Source organism: Heteronotia binoei, chromosome 1 (genome assembly GCF_032191835.1).
Source record: "Heteronotia binoei isolate CCM8104 ecotype False Entrance Well chromosome 1, APGP_CSIRO_Hbin_v1, whole genome shotgun sequence".
NCBI classification, from domain to species: Eukaryota; Metazoa; Chordata; class Lepidosauria; order Squamata; family Gekkonidae; genus Heteronotia; species Heteronotia binoei.
The window spans coordinates 207743698-207765843 of NC_083223.1; the positions used below are offsets into that span (position 1 = coordinate 207743698).

Consider the following 22146-nt stretch of genomic DNA (forward strand, 5'->3'; position numbering starts at 1 on the left):
AGAAGATGAATATATAGCAGTGTATATCTTGACGGCGGCTAGAACTCTTTTTTCTAAATTTTGGAGACAAAGGGCTTGCCCCCAGCAAGATGAATTGGTTCAGAAAATATTACAGGTTGCCGAACTGGACGTTCTAACTAATTTAGTTAGAGGGATGTCAAAAAGTGAAGCTTTGGAAAAATGGGAAAAATTCTATAATTGGTTGGAAAAAAAGTGATTTAACTGATTTAACTGATATATTCATGAAAATACTATTGTTATATTAGTAATTTTATTTAAGTAGGAGATGTTACTAAGACTGGAATTAACCACAATCAACCTCTCTTAATATGAATTTAAACTGTATAAGTGGATAACAGATGTAGATAATTTGTTTTATTCTTTATTTTTGTGTTTCCATATATGTCCAAAATAAACGTTAAAAACTGAAAAGAAAAAAAAAGTTTGGGGATCCCTCATCTAGACTGGCTCCCTAAATAGGCAAAGGGTGGAGTTAAGTTAAAGGGTCATTTGTTGTAAAAAACATACATACAATTTTGAGAGTGCAGTTTGTGTTTTTTTCCAAATTTGCGACTGCTGATACAGCACAACAACAACAGGACTCCCTCGAGGCAGGTGTTTCCTCATTTCCCCTGCCCCAGTCCCCTGGCAGCAACCATTTCCCCCTCCCTGTGCACTGGAAGCTTTCATGATCTCTCTTAAATCGGCAGCTGACATGGTGCTATGATACTGTCTGATTCTCTGAAAGCTCATGCTACAATAAAATTTGTTAGTCTTAAAGGTGCTACTGGATTATTGCGTTTGCAATAAAAAAGGCCAATGCCATGCTGGGAATTATTAGGAAGGGAATTGAAAACAAATCAGCCAGTATCATAATGCCCCTGTATAAATCGATGGTGCGGTCTCATTTGGAGTACTGTGTGCAGTTCTGGTCGCCGCACCTCAAAAAGGATATTATAGCTTTAGAGAAGGTGCAGAGAAGGGCAACTAGAATGATTAAGAGAACATAAGAGAAGCCATGTTGGATCAGGCCAACGGCCCATCAAGTCCAACACTCTGTGTCACACAGTGGCAAAAAATGTTATATACACACATACACTGTGGCTAATAGCCACTGGTGGACCTGTGCTCCATACACTGTGGCTAATAGCCACTGATGGACCTGTGCTCCATATTTTTATCTAAACCCCTCTTGAAGGTGGCTATACTTGTGGCCGCCACCACCTCCTGTGGCAGTGAATTCCACATGTTAATCACCCTTTGGGTGAAGAAGTACTTCCTTTTATCCGTCTTAACCTGTCTGCTCAGCAATTTCATCGAATGCCCACGAGTTCTTGTATTGTGAGAAAGGGAGAAAAGTACTTCTTTCTCTACTTTCTCCATTCCATGCATTATCTTGTAAACCTCTATCATGTCACCCCGCAGTCGACGTTTCTCCAAGCTAAAGAGTCCCAAGCGTTTCAACCTTTCTTCATAGGGAAAGTGCTCCAGCCCTTTAATCATTCTAGTTGCCCTTCTCTGCACCTTCTCTAAAGCTATAATATCCTTTTTGAGGTGCGGCGACCAGAACTGCACACAGTACTCCAAATGAGACCGCACCATCGATTTATACAGGGGCATTATGATACTGGCTGATTTGTTTTCAATTCCCTTCCTAATAATTCCCAGCATGGCATTGGCCTTTTTTATTGCAAACGCACACTGTCTTGACACTTTCAGTGAGTTATCTATCATGACCCCAAGATCTCTCTCTTGATCAGTCTCTGCCAGTTCACACCCCATCAACTTGTATTTGTAGCTGGGATTCTTAGCCCCAATGTGCATTACTTTGCACTTGGCCACATTGAACTGCATCTGCCACGTTGACGCCCACTCACCCAGCCTCAACAGATCCCTTTGGAGTTCCTCACAATCCTCTCTGGTTCTCACCACCCTGAACAATTTAGTGTCATCCGCAAACTTGGCCACTTCACTGCTCACTCCGAACTCTAAATCATTTATGAACAAGTTAAAAAGCATGGGACCCAGTACCGAGCCCTGCGGCACCCCACTGCTTACCGTCCTCCACTGCGAAGACTGCCCATTTATACTCACTCTCTGCTTCCTATTACTCAGCCAGTTTTTGATCCACAAGAGGACCTGTCCTTTTACTCCATGATTCTCAAGCTTTCTAAGGAGCCTTTGATGAGGAACTTTATCAAAAGCTTTCTGGAAGTCAAGGTAAACAACATCTATCGGGTCTCCTTTGTCCACATGTTTGTTCACCCCCTCAAAGAAATGCAACAGGTTAGTGAGGCAAGATCTTCCCTTGCAGAACCCATGCTGAGTCTTCCTCAATAACCCGTGTTCATCAATGTGCCTACTCATTCTGTCCTTGATAATGGTTTCTACCAACTTTCCCGGTATTGAAGTCAGACTGACTGGCCTGTAGTTTCCCGGATCTCCTCTGGAACCTTTTTTAAAGATGGGGGTGACATTTGCTACCTTCCAGTCCTCAGGAATGGAGGCAGATTTCAATGAAAGATTACAGATTTTTGTTAGAAGATCCACAAGTTCAACTTTGAGTTCCTTCAGAACTCTCGGATGTATGCCATCCGGACCCGGTGACTTATTAGTTTTTAATTTGTCTATCAGTTGTAGGACCTCCTCATTTGTCACCTCAATCTGACTCAGGTCTTTCAACACCCCTTCCAAAATTAGTGGTTCTGGGGCGGGCAAAAAGTTCTCGTCTTCTACAGTGAAGACGGAGGCAAAAAATTCATTTAGCTTTTCAGCCATTTCCCTATCCTCCTTCAGATTAAAGGGCTGGAGCACTTTCCCTATGAAGAAAGGTTGAAACGCTTGGGACTCTTTAGCTTGGAGAAACGTCGACTGCGGGGTGACATGATAGAGGTTTACAAGATAATGCATGGAATGGAGAAAGTAGAGAAAGAAGTACTTTTCTCCCTTTCTCACAATACAAGAACTCGTGGGCATTCGATGAAATTGCTGAGCAGACAGGTTAAAACGGATAAAAGGAAGTACTTCTTCACCCAAAGGGTGATTAACATGTGGAATTCACTGCCACAGGAGGTGGTGGCGGCCACAAGTATAGCCACCTTCAAGAGGGGTTTAGATAAAAATATGGAGCAGAGGTCCATCAGTGGCTATTAGCCACAGTGTATGTGTGTATATAACATTTTTTGCCACTGTGTGACACAGAGTGTTGGACTTGATGGGCCGTTGGCCTGATCCAACATGGCTTCTCTTATGTTCTTATGTTCTTATGGATATAAAGCTACTGGTAGGGATGGGTTCCCTTCGGAATTTTATAAATTATTTAAATCCTTGTTATTAAACCCCCTCCTTGAGACCTGCAACACTGTCCTGAAGGACGGTCAATTGCCTCCTAGTTGGCTGGAGTCCAGAACAATTCTTATTCCCAAACAAGGTAAGGATAAGCTTAACCCCGCATCTTATCGTCCCATTTCTGTTTTAAATCATGATTTCAAAAAATTTTCTACTATGTTGGCGGAACGGTTAAAAAAAATCATCACATATTATATCCATCCTGATCAAGCAGGCTTTATGCCTGGCCGTTCCATCACAGATAACATCCGCAAATCTTTAAATCTGATCCACCTGGCAAAGTTGGCCCCTTCCCCCTCTTTGATTTTCTCGTTAGACGCCGAAAAGGCTTTTGACAAAGTGGAGGTTGACTACTTGAAGACTTTACTGCAATACATGAATTTTGGCCCAAACTTTTGTAAAACTATAGCTGCGATATACAGTGCCCCTTCGACCCAGATAATTACCAACTCATTTAGATCCGACGAACTTTACCTTCATAGAGGCACCAGACAAGGTTGCCCTCTATCCCCGTTATTGTTTGCTCTCTCCGTAGAGCCTCTTGCCCACGCTACTAGATCCTCATCTAAAATATCTGGCATCCGAGTGAATGAATATGAATATAAAATAAGCCTATTCGCAGATGACATGGTGTTTTATTTAACTGATCCTCTATCCTCATTGAATCATCTTAAAGCAAACTTGGAAGAATTCGGCAAACACTCAGGATTCACTATAAATCTAACTAAATCAGAAATATACCCTATTAAGATTCCTGCAAGTCTCCAGTCACTTATAAAATCCTCCCTATCTTTTAAGTGGGTCTCCAAATCATGGAGACATCTAGGTATTCAAATTCCACTGAAACTGGAGGATCTATTCCAAGCCAACTATGGCCCCCTATCAAGATCTATGACCTCCTCTTTATCTGGCTGGTCTAAACTCAACTTTTCTTTACTAGAAAAAATTGACCTGCTCAAGTCCTTTTTGTTACCACGCTTTTTGTTTTTATTTCAAAACTTACCAATTTCTGTCCCCAAGAAGGAGCTTTCTCGATGGCAGTCACAGTGGTCATCCTTCCTGTGGAACTATCGCAAACTCAGAATTGCCCTGTCGTTATTAACCAAACCAGGTAATATGGGAGGTCTGGCAGCCCCACTACTGGACAAATATTTTGTGGCCGCACAACTGAGAGTCATCGTTCTGTATGCATCACCGCACTCCCACCCTGCATGGATCCAAATTGAAAAGGCCAACTTGCCCAATTTACTTCTACACGAATTTATTTGGTCCCCGAGAGCAGATAGAAGGGAGTTTAATATCTCAAATCCATTTTTAAAATTTACCCTTCAACTTTGGGACCAATGGAGAAATACTATTGCACCGGCCTCTTCCCCAGTTATGGCCTTCCTTGGTCAATCCTGGTTTCCCCCAGGTAAAGACAGGTCCCAATTTAAAATCTGGAGGGAAAACAATATATTTAAATTAACTGACATTACAATAAATGGCAAATTGTGTTCCCACTCCCAATTGGAAAATAAATTCAAGATCACTATCCCGTGGTTCCAGTACTTACAAGTACATCATGCGCTACACCAGGTGATACCTATTGTAATGCATATTAGGCCATTGAACCTGGTTGAGAAATTAATCAACAAAGGTATCAGTTCTGTTAAAGGAGTTATTTCTATGATTTATATTCTTTTAAACCAAAAAGCTTGGAAATGCCCCTCTGTACATCAAAATAGCTGGCAAAAGGACTGTGCAATCTCAATTAACGAAGACCAATGGAATCGACTTTGGGCATCGTCTTTATTTAAGTCTAAATCATTATACTTTCGCCTACAGAACTATAAAGTGCTTGCAAGATGGTATACAACTCCCCTTAACCTTTTCAAGGCAAGGGTGAAGGCCGATCCTCGCTGTTGGAAGGGGTGTGGGCTTCAAGGTTCATTCTTCCACTGTTGGTGGGAGTGTCCCAAGGTAACTGATTTCTGGAAGTCTATTCTGGAAATAATATCAAAAATAATAGGGATTAGTATCCCTTGTACCCCTGCAGTGGTATTGCTAAATCTATGGCCCGACCAGGTGCTCTCAACAACAAAACAGAAACTGGTTGCGTTACTTTTGCTTGCAGGTAAAATTACCTTGGCTTCATATTGGAAACAACCAGAAACGCCTCCACTCCAGAATTGGTGCTCAAAGGTGTGGGATGTCCTGATACAGGACAAACTAACTACTACTATTGCTATACTAGATGACACTAAAGCAGGAGATTGGTTCTTACAAAAGTGGTTCTCCTTCCTTAACTATGTGAATAGTGCAGGTACTATATTTGGAAAACTGCCGGCAAAATATATGAATTTTATGATTTATTAACCTGGAATTAGATGTAATTCACTGGTTTACGAAATGTTACTTTTATGTACTCCTTGAGGATGTCTTTTTTGAAATAATATGCTGACAATATCAAATGGGATGGCACATGCAAAGCAATGTTATGGACCCCATGTTGGGGTGAGTTTTTGGTTATTGTTATGTTATTTAAAAAAAATGCTAATAAAAAAATTTAAATTTAAAAAAAAAGGTGCTACTGGATTAGTCTTCAAATGGTCTCTTATATTTTACCATCTGTATTATAAAAATGGTTCTAAATAGCATTTAGTAGTCAGGTGCAGAGAGATTCCGCCTTAAGAATTTTTTCCGTGGGTAAGTAGGGCCAGTTCCATGGCCCCTCCCCCACTTTTTTGTGCTTTGTGTGTGTGTGTGTGGTATCCCATTTTCCTGGCAAGAGGCCTGCAATGAAGCAATAAAATCCCTTACAAGAAATCATAATGAAGAATGAGGGGTTTTGTGTGTGAACACATGAAGCTGCCTTACACTGAATAAGAACCTTGGTCCATCCAAGTGTTGTCAGGCTGACAGTGGCTGTCCAGGGCCTCAGGCAGAAGTCTTTCACATCATGGAGGGTGTCATCCATGATTTTCTCACCACATAAATCAATCCTCATGAAGAGTTCTGGAGAACACTGTTTTACAGTTGAGGGTGAAGGGAGGGACTTCAATTATGTATAATACCATGGAGCCCACATTCGAAAGCAGCCATTTCTACCAGGGGGACTGATAACTGTAGTCTGGAGATCAGTTGGGATTACATGGCTTTTGTTTCTAGTGGGGTTTTTTGTAACCAAGACAGCTGCCCAGAACCATAGTTCCTAAGGAATTGGGAGTTTTCCAGTTCCTGTGTTCATCATAAAGCACAACTGTAGATAAAGTTGTGTAATGCTCTCTAAAAAGGTATTAGAGAGGACTGATAAAAATTCATGCATATATTAAGGAAGTTAACAGTGCCCAGGGGCCATTTTAATGTCCCTTACCCTTGCTTCAATCAACTAGCATGAAAACATCTTTCAGCCTATTTTTAAACCAAGCTTGAACAGTAGCCAGCTTTGTACCACAAAGCTATTCTTTAGAGGAAAAGCATAGGATTGGATTAGACATACTGTGCAGATGCACTATTCTATTTTTGAGAAACTTGCCTTTGAATACAGAGCTTGCGCAATGGCTTGCCAATTAGTCCAGCAATTAAAAATATGCAACTGAATTATTCATCGTAATTGTCAGAATCTCCCTTTTTGAGCTCTGCGGAATACAGAGGGACTCTCCTGAAGAGTGTGCAACCACATTTGTCCAACCGCTGTATTTTGAGTACTAGTTCAACTAAGCTATGATGTCCCTGTACTTTTTATTTGGAAAGGTTCTGGGGGAGTAATTTAGCCATCCATATTTTCAGGCCTCCCTCAAGATCCTTTTGCTGTCCTTGCTGTGAAGGAGTGGATTGTGCTTAAGGTCTTGGACCCAAGCAAGCAAATACTATGTGAAAACTCAGGCCTGTGAAACCTTGCTGTGTTTCCCCCCTCCCCCTTAAGGTAATGAATCTTATGTAGCAAAGTGTATTTGACTTTTTCTCTTGCCTCTCCCTCACTGCAGTCCAAACAAGTCGGAATTTATGAAGAAGTGTGAAAGCTCCTACTCCAGCTGGAAATTCTCTGGTGGTTTTCGAACCTGGGTGAAAATGTCTTTGGTGAAAACAAAAGAAGAAGATGGCAGGGAGACAGTTGAATTCAGACAGGAGGTAAAAAAACTTAATGCGGCTTCTTGGCAGTGTCTGGCAGCAAGGATATCTGTCGCTGTTCACTCATCCAGGAGCTACCCTTCCTGCAACCATGCTTTGATAAGGGTTCTGAAGGCTTATCAGGTTAGACAAAGGGTTGGACAACTTGGAAATTCCTAGAGATTTTGGGGTGGAGCCTGGGGAGAGCAGGGTGAAGGGAGGGCCTTCAGCAGGATATAACGCCATAGAACCCACCTTCAAAGCAACCATTTCTTCCAGAGGAACTTATCCGTGAAGCCTAAAAGGGCTATGGCTAAGTGGTAGAGCAGCTGCTCAGCATGCAGGTCACAGGTTCAATCCCCACTATCTCCAGTTAAAAGATCTGACAGTAGGTGATGTGAGGGCCGCTGCCAGTATGAGTAGACAATACTGACTTTGATAGACCAAGGGCCTGATAAGGCGCTTTCATGTGAAGATCAGCAGTAATTTTGGAAGATCTCCAGGTCCCATGTGGCAGTTCGCAATCCCTAAGCACAACTTTAGTAGTTTCATTATTCTGCATTTCCCCCCATTCCATGGACATTTCAGTTCTATGAGCAAGAAGTCCATTGCCAGTGCTATAGAGTTTAGTTGCCCTTGAATGAGAACAGGAGATTCATCACCTGCTAAAATGCATATAAAGCACATTCCTTTAGAATAAAAATCCCAAACAGCTAATTCTGTATCAGGTTCCCATAACAAGCAGCTCTGCTTGCTTTAGTGAACTCCAGGAAAAACACAGAACTGTAAATTCAAATTATCTCAGCTTCCATCCTACCAGTAACACATCCATAGTAATAGACCTGTTTAAACTGAGGTGCCAGACTTCTCCCACAGACCCAGATCTTTGTGCTCAGTTATGAGTTTAGGAATTTTACAAGTGTCCTAATATTAAATAGCACATGTGAGGTAGAGCAAGTACTTGGGGCTTGGTCTCAAAACCCAAGTAAACCTCTACTGTTTTTTTTTGTGGGGGGCGGGGTGCAGGTGTAGAAGAGCATATTGCATAGAAAAGTATCACAGAGACTTTGGGATCTGTTGGTGTGATTTGTTTCTTGGGAGCTATGTACAACTTCTGGAGACATAGGGCCACTTCTGACACAGAGCTGGGGACTCTTAGGTGCCAGAGACTTCTACTACCACCTGGAAGTCTCATGGCATATCGTCATCATGCATGATAGCCTAAATGTTTTGTGGGCTTAGGTCCTTTCGTGCTGGAGATGAAAGCCTGTAGGTCTTAGCAGTGGTTAACAGTGGCAGAGCCAAAAAGTAAAGCTAATTGTTACTTAGCTTGACATTTGAAAATGAGGCTTCTGCCAAATTAGTGGCATTAGGCAGCAGTGTGCTGCAGGAAACCATTCATTTTGTGTGCATGAGTGCACACTGCCTGCTTTAGAAGCCACATGTTTCAGTATACAGTATACAGCTGTAGCTTACTTGGAAGGAACAATAGGTCTTTTGGAAGGACCAGTGTCCACCTGCATCCTTCTTTCCAGAAGTAGCTACCATGTGCAGAATGTCAGAGGCCAGGAATGCCTGAGATAATTTCATCCTGAAAGAAGAGTCCAGAAAATAAAACAGAAGGATCCACTGTTTTCCCAGCCACCAAATCAGGTATTGTATTAGAAGTGTAAACATGCCATTATTTGTGGTGGCAGGATCGATTAAGATCAGAGATGAGCCTGTTTGGAAAAAGTTACATAGTACCAGAAGAAAAGCAATAAAAATGTGTCATGTATCCAATATGATCAAGTGAACCAATTTTGTCCAACAGCAAGAATTAAAGATAGAACCTTCCTTTTCTTAAGTGTGAAATATTTACCACAGCTAAAATAATTGTCCCTGGGTAAGGTAGGTTTACCAGATGACAACCTGGAATGGTGTTCTGTATCTTCAACAGCATCCTTCAACCATCATTTCCCTTGTTCCTTTACCTGCCCATGCTTCCACCTAGGCTGCAGCACATATAGAGCTCTCTTCACAGCTGTCAGTACACCCAAGGAGGCGGGGGAAAGACAATAAAGAGGCCATGACTGCATTCCTTTGCTTGGGGCTGAACTAGACTTTAAAGATACGGATGTATCTGTAAAGATACCAACGCCTCCTCTATGTCCCTGGAAGAGTGTTACGCTCTGCTGGTAGCAACTTGCTGGTGATCCCTGGCCCTAGAGAGGTCCGGCTGTCTTCCACATGCCAGGACTTTTTCAGTTCTGGCCCTGGCCTGGTGGAACTCTCTGCCAGATGACATCAGGGCCCTGCAGGACCTTTTACAATTCTGCACGGCCTGTAAGATGTTCTGCCAGGCTTTTGATTAGGGGCAGTGACAGTTGCCTAGCTGGCACCCTCATTCTTCATCCCCCCCACATATGATGCCTATAGTCTGGAATTATAGAAGTAGCAGGCTGCCATTGGGGGTGTAACAAAATGTTTTAGTTATACTATTTTAAGGGTTTTAACTTCGTAGTATATTATATTACTGATGTAAATCACCCAGCACTAGCTGGGATGGGGTGATTAAACAAATTTAATTAATTAATCAATTAATTAATAATGCAGAAACAAATCACACCCACAGCCACCTCTTTCCCTCCCTCCAAAAGCTGTTTATAGAATGCGCAGTAGGAATCCTATTCCTTACCTTTACATTTTTCCCCATGCTTCAAAGTGGATGGGTGCACACTGTCTGTCACTTGTTCATCCTGCAAGATGCCTTGTGTGATTTGAAGCAACGATGAAGCTGGATAGCCTTCCCCCACAGTTTCCCTTCTCAACTCTCTGTGGGGGGGGGAGGGTTAATAAAGATGGTTTTACAGGTAACTATGATCTGCAAGAGTGAATGTAACTCCTAGAAAGGAACGTATACACTGAAACTGGTGCAAGTAATGGCAAATATTCTTCTTGCTCTGTTGTTAGATCAGCGTGGTTAACTACATTGAGCGGAGGAGAGAAGCAGGGGGTGACCAACTGTTTTTTGTGGTGTTTGAATGGAAAGATCCTTTTATCCAGGAAGTTCAAGACGTGAGTAGATCTTAATCATGTGCGTGTTTTGTGTGAGGCCCTTTTTAAAAAAATGGTAACTTCCAAACACTGTGGCTGTTTGTAGGTGCCATATCTGAATTCTTGTGCAGAAAATGTTGTCAAAGGTAACTTGCAAGATATCATTAGGATTGAGTCTGAGCACTGAGGTAGACAAGGACCATGTCATTCAAAGGGGAGATTTGTTCACAAATGTGTTTTTGCCATGTGGATAGTTCTTCAGAGCATAACCCCTTTTTCCTTTCCTCAGCGAAACCCGTGATACTTTTCCTTTGAGTTTAGAGAGAAGAAGGGGTGGATATTCTGGAAATCCAAAGGAGAAAACTCTCCCTGTAAACTGGTGGTGGGGTGGGGTGGGGGGAGACAACGCAAAGGAAGCTGTTGTAATTTCTGCTAGAGCTGCCTTTTCCCACTCCTGCTGCTTTTGGCCTTCCTGTAATGCTTGCAGTACAAATCACCAACAGTGGAGTATCAACAGCAAAAAAGCCATCCTTCTGGCAGTAGCACTTTTTAATTTCCTTTAGCAGCCCAAGGCAGCACAGCTCCTGAAAACTCACCATTTCAGGAGCTTTGTGGGAAAGCCAGCTGTATTCCTGCTTCTGATCACCATGATTCCTGCTTCTGTCACCATGACCACAAAGGCCATATGCAGCCCTGGTTGTTTTTGACAGGAATGGTGAGTTCAGTGTCATGATCTTGAACTTAAATTGAATTAACACCCCCCCCCCCCCCAAGAGAGGTGAGAAGGGAAACTGTGGGGGAAGCTGTCTTGCTCATACCCAGCATAAATGAGACAGGTGGATTAGCATTGCAATCTACCTATCTTCTACATGCAGTTTTTATATTTTAAGCCTAAATAATTTAGTACTTTTTAGTTATTTAACCTGTTCTTGTATTTTTTCCCTACTGATTTCTTTTTTAACCTTTTAAAATACTTTTATTGTTTTAAAACTGTAATCCAAATTGTTTTTACTATGACTGTTAGCTGCCCAGAGTCCACTTGTGGAGTGGGCGACATATAAATCAAAAGAAAATAAATTAAAAACTTTATTATGATGTAACACTGCAATACAGTAGGTATCTACAAAAAGTCCATAGTATAAATTTGTTCCAGTCATCAGATTATTAAAATTGTCCATTAGAAATTTAATACAGTGTAATTTGGTTGTATTTTAAAATACCTTTGACTTCACAAACACAATACAAAATATAAAACTAATTAAATTAAAATTATTATGATCTGCACAGTGTTGTTTATTGGTCAGAAGAGTCATACCTCACTGATTCCATGTCATCAGATAAGTTATAAAAGTACAGACCACTAACAAACAAACAACAAAGCATATTTTGTTGTTTTTTAAAACATATTTTCAGCAACAAGATCATTCTTTATACCTCTTAACCATTTAAATAACTATTTTTGAATATCTGTACTTTAGTTTCACAGTCTCAGTACTTGACTTGCCATCTGCTATTATTCGTTTATCCTACATTTGGCAGGAATAAATGGAACATTACTGAAGGGACAGTATAGGCAATCAACCATAAATTAAGGAGCAATAGGTATGACTTTACAGTAAATGGACATTCCGGTGACTGTAGGTGTTCCTTGACCTAATTGATTAGGTAGTCTAATTAACTTTTGATATAGCTGTTGTGGCGGTCTTTGAACTCTGTGTCCTGGGCTGCTGATAGGGCAACATGTCTAGATATTAAACCATCATACCTTGCATTTGATTTCCCTGTTGAATATTCATTGGGTTCTAATTTTAGCAAAGCTGTTACATTAAAAAAAACAAAACCTTGGGACCCTTGCTGCTAATTGGTCAAGGTAGATTAATAACCTGCTTTCTAACAGTCTATGGCATTTGGGGACTCTGTTATACATTGTACAGAATGAGGCCTGTATGGCTAACTTGCTGAAATAGGGTATTGACAATGAACTTAGACCTTGGTATACTACTGCAGTGTTACTATGTTACTGATACTGAGATAGGATCTTAACGAAAGAGATGATAGTATGCAGATATCTGAGCAGTAGTGGTTGTTGTTATAACTATGAAAAAGAAAGGGAATTGCAGAGCTTGTTCAGAAATTGGCAGACCTGAAACTGAATACTCCAGCGGATACTCTGGTTTCTCTTCTGATTGCATAAATCTTTCGCTTTTTTCCTACTGATTTAAAAGGAGTTTCTAACAACTGAAATTCTCCACCCAGTCAACATAACGCTGTCAGGAATTACAGCCCCCCCCCCCAAAGCAATCATTGTACCTTCCTAGTTTCAGACAGAAAGCATATCTGATTTATAAACAGTAACAATCTCATGTGTGGAACAGACACAAGTTGGATAGTTTCTTTAAAAGGGTTTTCAAGAAAAGATTGAGAATGTATTTTTAAACAAAAATAGAATTTAGAGACTGGAGGACCTTATCTCTCTTTATCTCTCTTACCTCTCCCCCGCCAAATGAGGCTGCAGCAGCTTGCTAGAAAGTACAACTGGAATACTTGTTTTTATTCCCTGCAAACAGAGTACTTCACAAAGGACGTGATGCATGGTCTGCCTGAACCAGCAGTACCTGCATTCAGAGTGTACAAGCAAAACATCTGCAAGCAGGCAGACAGGCCAAGCACCACTGCAGAAAATGGAATTGCAAGTGAGCAACCCATCCTTTTCCTCACAAGCAAAATCAAAGTCAGAGACAATGCAGTGAGGAGCAGAAGGTGCAAAGGCCATACAGAAAATACCTGTTGGGACATCCAGTTTATTCACAGAGCTCCTCTTGTCCTTTGCTGCTGTCACTGTGTGCAGCCATGGGGCCAGACCGGTCTTTCCAAAGTTTATAAACTTTTAGCAATCAGATTCAATATCACAAAAGGGAATGAATATTTGGATAACTTAATTTCCAAATGCACACCTCTGCAGTTTTCTATGCTTATGTTTTCTGTCAAACATTAAAACAGGCAAAAGGCCTGATGTTCAGTTAGGTTCCGAGAGATTCAACAGTGAACGCATACCTTGCTCCTGGTTCAGTCCTTTGCAACTCTTATCTTCAGTAGCAGGCTGGACAGCAACTTTGCTTGAAACCTTAAAGAAAAATCTGAAAGTCATAGACAGTCATGTTTTATGCATCAAGACTTGCTGAAGAGGAAAAGCAGAAGAATGCAAGGCCTTGCTCTCTTCTGCTCTTCCTCTTCAGCAAGGTAGGTGGGAAGAAACAAGGATTCACATACTTTTCCAGAATAAGGATGCACCTGCATATTTAATGTTGTGCATTCAGGAATGTGTGTATGGTGGCTGAAGTTTTGACCATGTGAACGAAAAATTGAGCTCTGTGGACCCTGTTATAAGTGCCAGTTTTCCCCAATGGGGACTTTTTCGATTTATGAAACAGCTTGCTGCTACTTCTGCTCTTCCAGCAATAGTGGATGGCAACTTACTCCCATGCCACAGACTGTCTCACTTGGACAAGTGGGACCAAAATTGGCAGGGGGTGGGGTTGAGAATGGGAGGAAGAGAATTACCATGCAAGAAGACTCCTATATGAAGCAGGTAAGCAGTGAAACCACTTGAGAACAAAGGTCTGAAAATGAATACATTTTGGAAATATTTGCATTATAAGTTTATAGCTTAAAATATAAAGTTGTTTTGTTTCCATAGATTGTCACTGCAAATCCCTGGAACATGATTGCACTTCTCTGTGGTATCTTCCTGGCATTATTTAAAGCAGCTGATTTTGCTAAACTAAGTGTGAAATGGATGATAAAAATCCGAAAACGGCATCTCAAGAGAAGAAGTCAAGTCTTGAACCACATAAGCTGAGGACCAGAAGCACCACTGGGAAAGCTCTGTAATTCACTGGAGAATCAAATGACTTGAGACTAAATCAGTACAACAGTTGACCTGCACAGAGAAACTGCATTGTCAGGCCTACTTGTTTTGCTGGGGTATCATACCCAAACTCTTGAAGTTTTAGAAATTAGTGTTTGTAAGAACTCCTATCAAGTCCAAGCTCTTTTTAAACATAAGCTTCTTTATGAAGCTATGATGACATAGGGAGACTGCTGAAATAATGATTAACCTTTTGTAATATCATCTAGTATGTTTGGACAAGTCTTTAGTAGTAAAGCAAAACCAAGACTAGTTAACTTAACATTCCTGCCCATCTTAAAGCTGATTGTCTCTACTAAGGAACCCAGTGGTAATGAGTTAATCCCGTGGTCCTGGTTTAAATTACTAATTTAGACTACTAAAGGTTTACACTGTTTCAGAAAGGTGAATGGTCAAAAGGACCCATTTCTGCAGGACAGAATACTGAAAGCACTGGAATTTAATCAAGCATTCCATTTTGGCTAAAATGTGTCTGTGTAAAGTGTTTCAAGAAATTACATTTGTGTGCAGCTTTTTAAAAGACTATGAGCTCCTGCTTTTTGCAATTCTGGATGCAACACTTGCAGGGTACAATCCAGCTCTACTAAATTTACTGGCAGCTGCACCAGCAACTTCAGTGAAAGCAAGGTTGCACCCTTGATACTAGTAACTGTCAGTTTGAACATATTGCCTTAATTGGTTCAAAAATAATATGGGCCAGTTTCAGGCCAGTTCCTTCAAATGCCGTATGTACCTTTCCTTTCAGTTTCCTCCTCACATGCCTACTCATCTCAGTGTATTTACCCCTTTTAAAGTTAAATGTGGTTGTGGCGGTCTTTTTGGGCAACTCCCTATTTATACAAACGGTGAAATCAATAACATTATGGTCACTGCTCCCAAGTGGCGCAATCACTTTTACATCTCTCACCAACTCTTGGGCATTACTTAGGACCAAATCCAGGATCGCCCCACCCCTGGTAGGTTCTGAGACCATCTGCTCCATAGCACAGTCATTGAGAGCATCAAGAAACTCAATCTCTTTCTCTCGACCAGAAAACATATTGACCCAATCAATCTGCGGGTAGTTAAAATCACCTATCACGACACAGTTTTTACGTTTAGCTGCTATCTTTAAGCCTTCCATCATATTATAATCGTCCTCTCTCTTTTGATTTGGTGGGCGATAACAAACTCCCATAGTTAAATTTCCTTTTGGGCCCTCTATTTCAACCCAAAGCATTTCTAAAAGTGAATCTAATTCTCTGACCTCAGTCTTACTAGACCGTATATCCTCTCTGACATACAGAGCCACCCCACCTCCAACCCTTCCCTCTCTATCCTTCCGATATAGCTTATATCCAGGAATCACCGTGTCCCACTGATTCTCCTCATTCCACCAAGTTACTGAAATTCCCACAATGTCTATGTTTTCTCCCAACACTAAACATTCCAATTCACCAATTTTACTTCGAACACTTCTAGCATCTGCATACAAACATCTATAATTTCCCAGGCAAGCTAGGCCCGCCACCTTCCTCCTGCCGCCTTGAGACTCTGGCAGACAGTCCATACTGTTTGTCACCTTCACAGCGGACAACTCCAGTCCGTTACCCGGTAGAAAAATAGCAGTTAACCCTTCATCTCTTTGAGAAGAGTCCTCCCGAACCAGAGACATTTCATCTCCTGTCGGCTTTCCCCCAAGATTTAGTTTAAAAACTGCTGCCACCTTTTTGATTTTAAGCGCCAGCAGCCTGGTTCCATCCGGGGACAAGTGGAGACCGTCTCTTTTGTACTGCTCCCGCTTGTTCCAGAAAGCATCCCAGTGCCTAACTTAAACCCTTCCTCCTTACACCATTGTCTCATCCACTCATTGAGACTTCTAATTTGTGCCTGTCTCTCCTGCCCTGCACGTGGAACAGGTAGCACTTCTGAGAAGGCTACCTTAGAGGTCCTGGCCTTAAGTCTCCCACCTAGCAGCCTAAATCTTTCCTCCAGGATCTCACGACTGCATTTCCCCACATCGTTGGTGCCAACATGCACCACGACCACAGGCTCTCCCCAGCACTGTCTATCAGCCTATCTACTACACGTGTAATGTCCGCTACCTTCGCACCAGGCAGGCAAGTCACCATACGGTCATTACGCGGTTTCGCCACCCAGCTGTCTACTTGCCTAAGGATCGAATCACCACCTACCAAAAAAACCCCTCTCCCCCTGCTCAGGGATGGTTCCTTGGCGCGAAAGGACTTCCGCTCACCAACCGAAGAAGAGGTCCTTTCTGAGGGCGCATTCCCCTTATCCTCAGCATGGTGCCCTGTTCCCTCTCGACCCTCACGCTCTCTGGCAGCAACGGGGCTGCTACATTCAGAGTGGGGCTCATCTAATACACCCCCGAGAGTCTTCCCCAAGTGCCTAACTGACCGTCTCTGCTTCTCCAGGGCAGTCACCTCAGCCTCAAGGGTACAAACTCGTTCCTTGAGGACCAGGAGCTCCTTGCATCAAGCACACACCCAAGACTTCTGTCCTTTGGGCAGAAAGTCATACATGTGACACTCAGTGCAAAACACTGGAAAGCCCCCAACCCCCTGCTGGCATTCTATCTTTATTATATATATATATTGTAAAATATACAGTCCTCTTTAAATGCTGTTTAAGTGGCTCCCCTTCTGGAGGGTCAACTTACCTTACCTTATTGGGAACTTACCTTATTGGGAGAACAAGGAAATCAGGGATCTGGGTTCCTGGTCCTTAGAGAGCCCCTAGCCGAAGAGCCACAGGCCAAGAGCCCTTTAGCTCACGCCTTTGGCAAGGCGCAGCTTAAAATGCAAAGAGGGTGGAGCAGAGGCACTCCTCAGCAATCAGCAGCAATCACTCTCAATCTCTTTCACCCTTAGCCCAGTCAACCAAACAAAGAGCAGTTCCCCAGCTATCACACCTCAGAATTTTAGGCAGCCCCACAAACCTCAGAATGAAGTCCTTCAAAACTCAGAAATTCTCAGCAATTTCTCCAGCTGTCTCAGCTATCAGAGCTGCTCTGCTCCTCTCAGACCTCTGTGAGATGGTTCAATCTTCAGCCTTTCTAGTTAAGAGACTCAATGGTTCAATCTATCAATCAGCTATCAGAGCTGCTCTGCTCCTCTCAGACCTCTGTGAGATGGTTCAATCCTCAGCCTTTCTAGTTAAGAGACTCAAGCCTTTCTAGTTAAGAGACTCAAATAGCAGGTGATGTGAAAGACTTCTGCCTGAGACCCTGGAAAGCTACTTACCAGAAAGAGCAGGCAACACTGAGTATAATGCAGCTTTCATGTGTACGTATAAACCATATAAGAAACTGCCTTATAGGAAATCATAACATATTATGGCTGAAGCAGTTCTTCTTGACAAAACTGTTATAGCCCAGTGCCCAAGAACAGATTCATCACATTACAAGAGTGTGAACTGGAGAAGCAAAGTGTTGTCAAAATGCTGTGAAGTTGCTGCCACTAAGTTAGCCTACATCCCAATTCTTAACATGAGGAAATTTTTTTATCTAAATAGAGGATTCTGTTTTCTATTATGTTTTGTAACACTTGCTTTTCCATATATCATTGTCTTATGCTTTATGCATTACCAATGTTTTTATCTTGTTGGTCATTTTGACCCTAACCAGTGAGCCTGCCTTCGGTGGGGAGAGCAGGATATAAATAAAATAAATAACCAACTTCAATATCTCTTAATTCTCATAGCGGCCTAATTTGTGGATACTTAAAACCAGAGATTAGTGTCATGAAAGACATATCAATTATTATAAAATATAGGAACAGCCTCTTCAGTACAGCAATGCAAGTTCCATCCTGCAGAAGAGTCTATCTAAAATGTCACCATACACTGATTTATGTCCAATCAGTTTGACATGTAATCCTCTTCAGTTCGACACCATGGCTTGGATCCAGCGATCAATAAGTGGAAACAAAGGGATCTAGTATGGTTCTGCTTGCACACCATCTTGTGCAATATCTTACACCTTCATTCCAGAAACTATATAGTTCCCAGAAATTGGTTGTGCAATATTTTGTGCAAGTGATTAGTGCAGTCTTCTTGCATTTCTACCTTTAAAAGTGCTCTAGGTGCCCGATCCAACCCAATATTTTGGTTAGTCCTACATTTTCCTGAGTGCTGCAATAATTTAAATACATTTCTAGAGAAACCACCAATACACCCATTCTTTTGTACAGTGTGGTTAAACTACAAAACTAATTACAAACATAAAGACTTTATTGAATGCTGCTCATTCCCTCAATACAAAACTGTTTTCCACACAATTGCAATTTAAGGAGATTGGAATGGTACTCTGATAGAAAGATCTGCCCCCCCCCAGAAAAAATCCCCACCTGATTGGTTAAAAACAGACAAAAGACTTGGTGAAGTCAGCTTTTCCCAACTTAAATAAGAGCACTGTATTTTCATTAAACAAAACAAGGAATTATTTCTCAGACAGGTATTTCATTTCTACATAAGAACTGCGGAACTGAAGCCTCTACCTTGCAGAGTCAGCTCAAAACAGAACTGCTGTGGTGTTTAAGAACTCTGGGGCCATTAGGAGCTCTAGTGAAATGCTCAAAAGGAAATGCCATCCTCAGTTATAAAACAAGAATCACAATGCCTGAATGCCTGACTAAAGGCAGAGATGTGATGACCAAGTGGCAGCAAGACATCCGGAGAAGCTGCTTCCTCCCTATCCAGTCAGTGTACACAACGTGTGGTATCACATTTTTAACTTGTGCTCTATTTAACCTCCCCCCTCACATACTTCACCCCCATAAGCTTTGTTCTCTGGAATGCTTGGTGCAGTAACAACTTTGAAATCTGTGTTAATGCCAATGCACAGAAAAGTATCTCATTCAGATAAAATATACCCTGCAACCCAATCCTATGTGTGTTTACTCAGAAAAAAAGACCAACTGGGTCAACAGGACTTACTCCCAAATTTGTGTAAGATTGTAGCTTAAGTTTCATTTGAGAAAATACAGCATAACTAGAAGTTTCTTCTAGAAATCTCAGCCAAACCTGCAGTAATGTGAAAAGCATGTAAGGGGAAAACGTAAATAGCTGACTTCTATACCTATGTGCAACACACAATAAAAAAAGAAAAAAATTCAAGTCAATTTTCACCACTCCCATAATTAAAATCACACATTTTATGGATGATAAAAGTCATTTGTGAAAAGTCAAAAGTAATAATATAGCACTGATTAGACAACTTTACAATATGCTGTGTAAATGTCACATTCAATTATTGTATTTCTGTCGAAAAACTTTCATTTACATTTTGCCAGAGGAAAAAAATAGGCCATTTCAAATATACTGATGAGGTTTCTCTTCTGTATTTTACATATGTAAAAAAGTGGATCCTGTGAAGGAGTCATTTTCACTTGGCACTTCGTCTTCAGATTGTGTATTTATTGTGGGTGTGCTAGCCTGCTCAGGCAGGGCTTTTTTTAGCTTTAGTTCCTCCAGCTTCCTCCATAGTTCTTCACGGTCTAGCTCTTTCTTCTTCTCTCTGTAGGAAAGAGGAATAATTGTCTTTGACCACTGGGCACTCCTACCACAGGGATAAAGAGCATCCAGATCAAAATAATGTCAAGATTAATAGCTTTTATCTACAAAGGCTTGCTTTACTGGATTTGTAAATACACATGAGAAGATGTGTGTGTTTGTGTGTGACACAGAGAATGCAAGCACATTCTACAACTAAAGCTTCATGCAGATAAAACAGGGTTGTACTTACCTGTAACCACTGTTCATAGAGTGGCCTTCTATGCAGGAGCACACGGGACTGCAAGATTGCAGGGCAAACATGGAGAAGAGCTTCCAAGCTTTTAAAAGACATTTCTAGGCTCTAGAGTGCTCCCTCTCCCCTCTTGTCTACAGTGATCCCTTTTCCCATCCAAAGGGTCATGTGACAGATGTAGGTGAGCATTCCTCCCTCAGTTCTCTTCACCGCAGAGGCGACCCCTGCCCTGTTGACAGCCCACAGTGGGGAAAAGGAGGGAGAGATGTGTGCCTGCACAGAAGGCCACTCGATGGAACAACAGTTACAGGGAAGCACAATCCTGTTTTCATCATCATGGCTTCTGTACAGTACCACATGGAAGAATGGCACGCTCACTTACCAAGGATGATCAATGTGGGATGATCAATGAAAAACCACCTGTATCACTGCCTTCCCCACTGCAGCGTCTTTTGTGGAGTCCACATCCATCAAGTAGTGTTTGACAAACATAGAGGAAGTGGACCATGTCGCTACTTTACAAACATCCTTCAGTGCAAGGCTGGAACAGAAAGCAGCTGAAGAAGCCTGGGCTCTCACTTTTAGGGGCACAGGGCAAGAGACCATAGCCTCATAAGCTTTTCTGATTGCTGAAACCACCCATCAAGAGACAGAGTGCACTGAAGCAATGTTCCCTTTATTCAGGCCTCTAAAAAACATGAACAGGTCCCTATTTGTCCTGAATTCTTGTGCCCTTTTTATATAAAAAAGAAGAGCCCTCCTCGCAACTAGAGTGTGTAGTGTTTGTTCTGATGGAGATGTCAGGGATGAGAAAAACACTGAGAGGAGGATGTCCTGATTGAGGGGGAATTACCACAACACTTTAAGGAGAAATTCCAGGCTAAGCCTGAGGACAACTTTGTCCAGATGGAACTTGATAAAGGGGGGATCACATTGAAGTGCATGGAGTTCACCTACTCTTCTGGCAGAAGAGACTGCCAATAATAAGGCAGTCTTACAAGAAATAAATGACAACTCAGCATCGGCCTTGGGTTCTAATGGTTTATACATTAATTTTGATAGGACTAGGGACAAACCCCATTGTTTGTACAGGGGGACAATGGGAGGAAACATGTTAATTAACCCTTTCAGAAATTTTTTGGACTTGGGTACAGAGAAAACTGACTGCCCCTTAACTGTATTATGGTGAGTGGATATTGCAGCCAAGTGAACTTTTATTGATGAGGCTGCTAAACCCTCTTCTTGCAATTCTAGGAGGTAGTCAAAAATCCCCCAAACTACAAGACTGTGGATCAAGCTGTTGCTTGTCCCTCCAGTGAACAAACCCCTTCCATTTATACCTATATGACTTTCTTATTGTGGGTTTACAGGAGGCCGTAATAACCTTTTCTACCTTTTATGAAAGCTCTCCTGCTGCAGGATCAACCAAGCTGTCACATGCAAGGATCCCATCTCTGAGTGGCAAACTGGGCTTATGTGAAGGAGGCAATAATCTGGGGCAGTGTTATGTACTGCCCTCAGGCCAGTTTACACCGTGTGGGGAACCAAACACTTCAGCGCCAACAAGGGCCGGAAATACACATGATGTCTGGTCTGCCTTCACCTTGGAAACTACCCTGTGGAAGATACCAATAGGGGAAGAACATATAAAAAAGATGGCCATGCCATCACCTTTGGAAGGCATCCCCCAAAGAACCTATGTCCTTGACTGCCCTGGAGCAGGAAAGATGGCATTTTTTGTTGTCTGTTGATGCAAACAGATCTCTTGGTGACCCCCCATTACGTGAAGATTGGGGCCAGGCAGTGGTCTGATACAGACCACTCTTGTTCTGCATTTGCATCCCTGCTTAGGTTGTCTGCTGTCTAGATTGGCTATGTGAACTGCTGTCAGCTGTACCCTGTGTCTTATTGCCCACTGCCAGATAAGTGGCCTCTCTGCACAGGCACATGGATCCCATGCCTTCCTGCTTGTTTAGGTAGACCTTTGCTGTGA

At 41.9% G+C, this 22146-nt stretch overlaps 2 protein-coding genes across 3 annotated transcripts in view; one reads left to right on the forward strand and one right to left on the reverse strand.

The window, feature by feature from the left end:
* The window catches only part of PACC1 (proton activated chloride channel 1), a 42404-nt gene extending 27480 nt beyond the window's left edge, over positions 1 to 14924 (forward strand). For both annotated transcript variants that reach the window (XM_060247065.1, XM_060247073.1), the window contains 3 exons: positions 7317 to 7461; positions 10393 to 10497; positions 14174 to 14924. In XM_060247065.1, the coding sequence (XP_060103048.1) occupies positions 7317 to 7461; positions 10393 to 10497; positions 14174 to 14335 (412 nt within the window). In that variant the 3' untranslated portion in view covers positions 14336 to 14924. The remainder of the gene's footprint in view (positions 1 to 7316; positions 7462 to 10392; positions 10498 to 14173) is intronic.
* A 3695-nt stretch (positions 14925 to 18619) lies between these two features.
* PPP2R5A (protein phosphatase 2 regulatory subunit B'alpha) overlaps positions 18620 to 22146 on the reverse strand; it is an 82275-nt gene continuing 78748 nt past the window's right edge. The window contains exon 13 of the mRNA XM_060247126.1: positions 18620 to 19922. Coding sequence (XP_060103109.1) covers positions 19751 to 19922 — 172 coding nt within the window. The 3' untranslated portion in view covers positions 18620 to 19750. The remainder of the gene's footprint in view (positions 19923 to 22146) is intronic.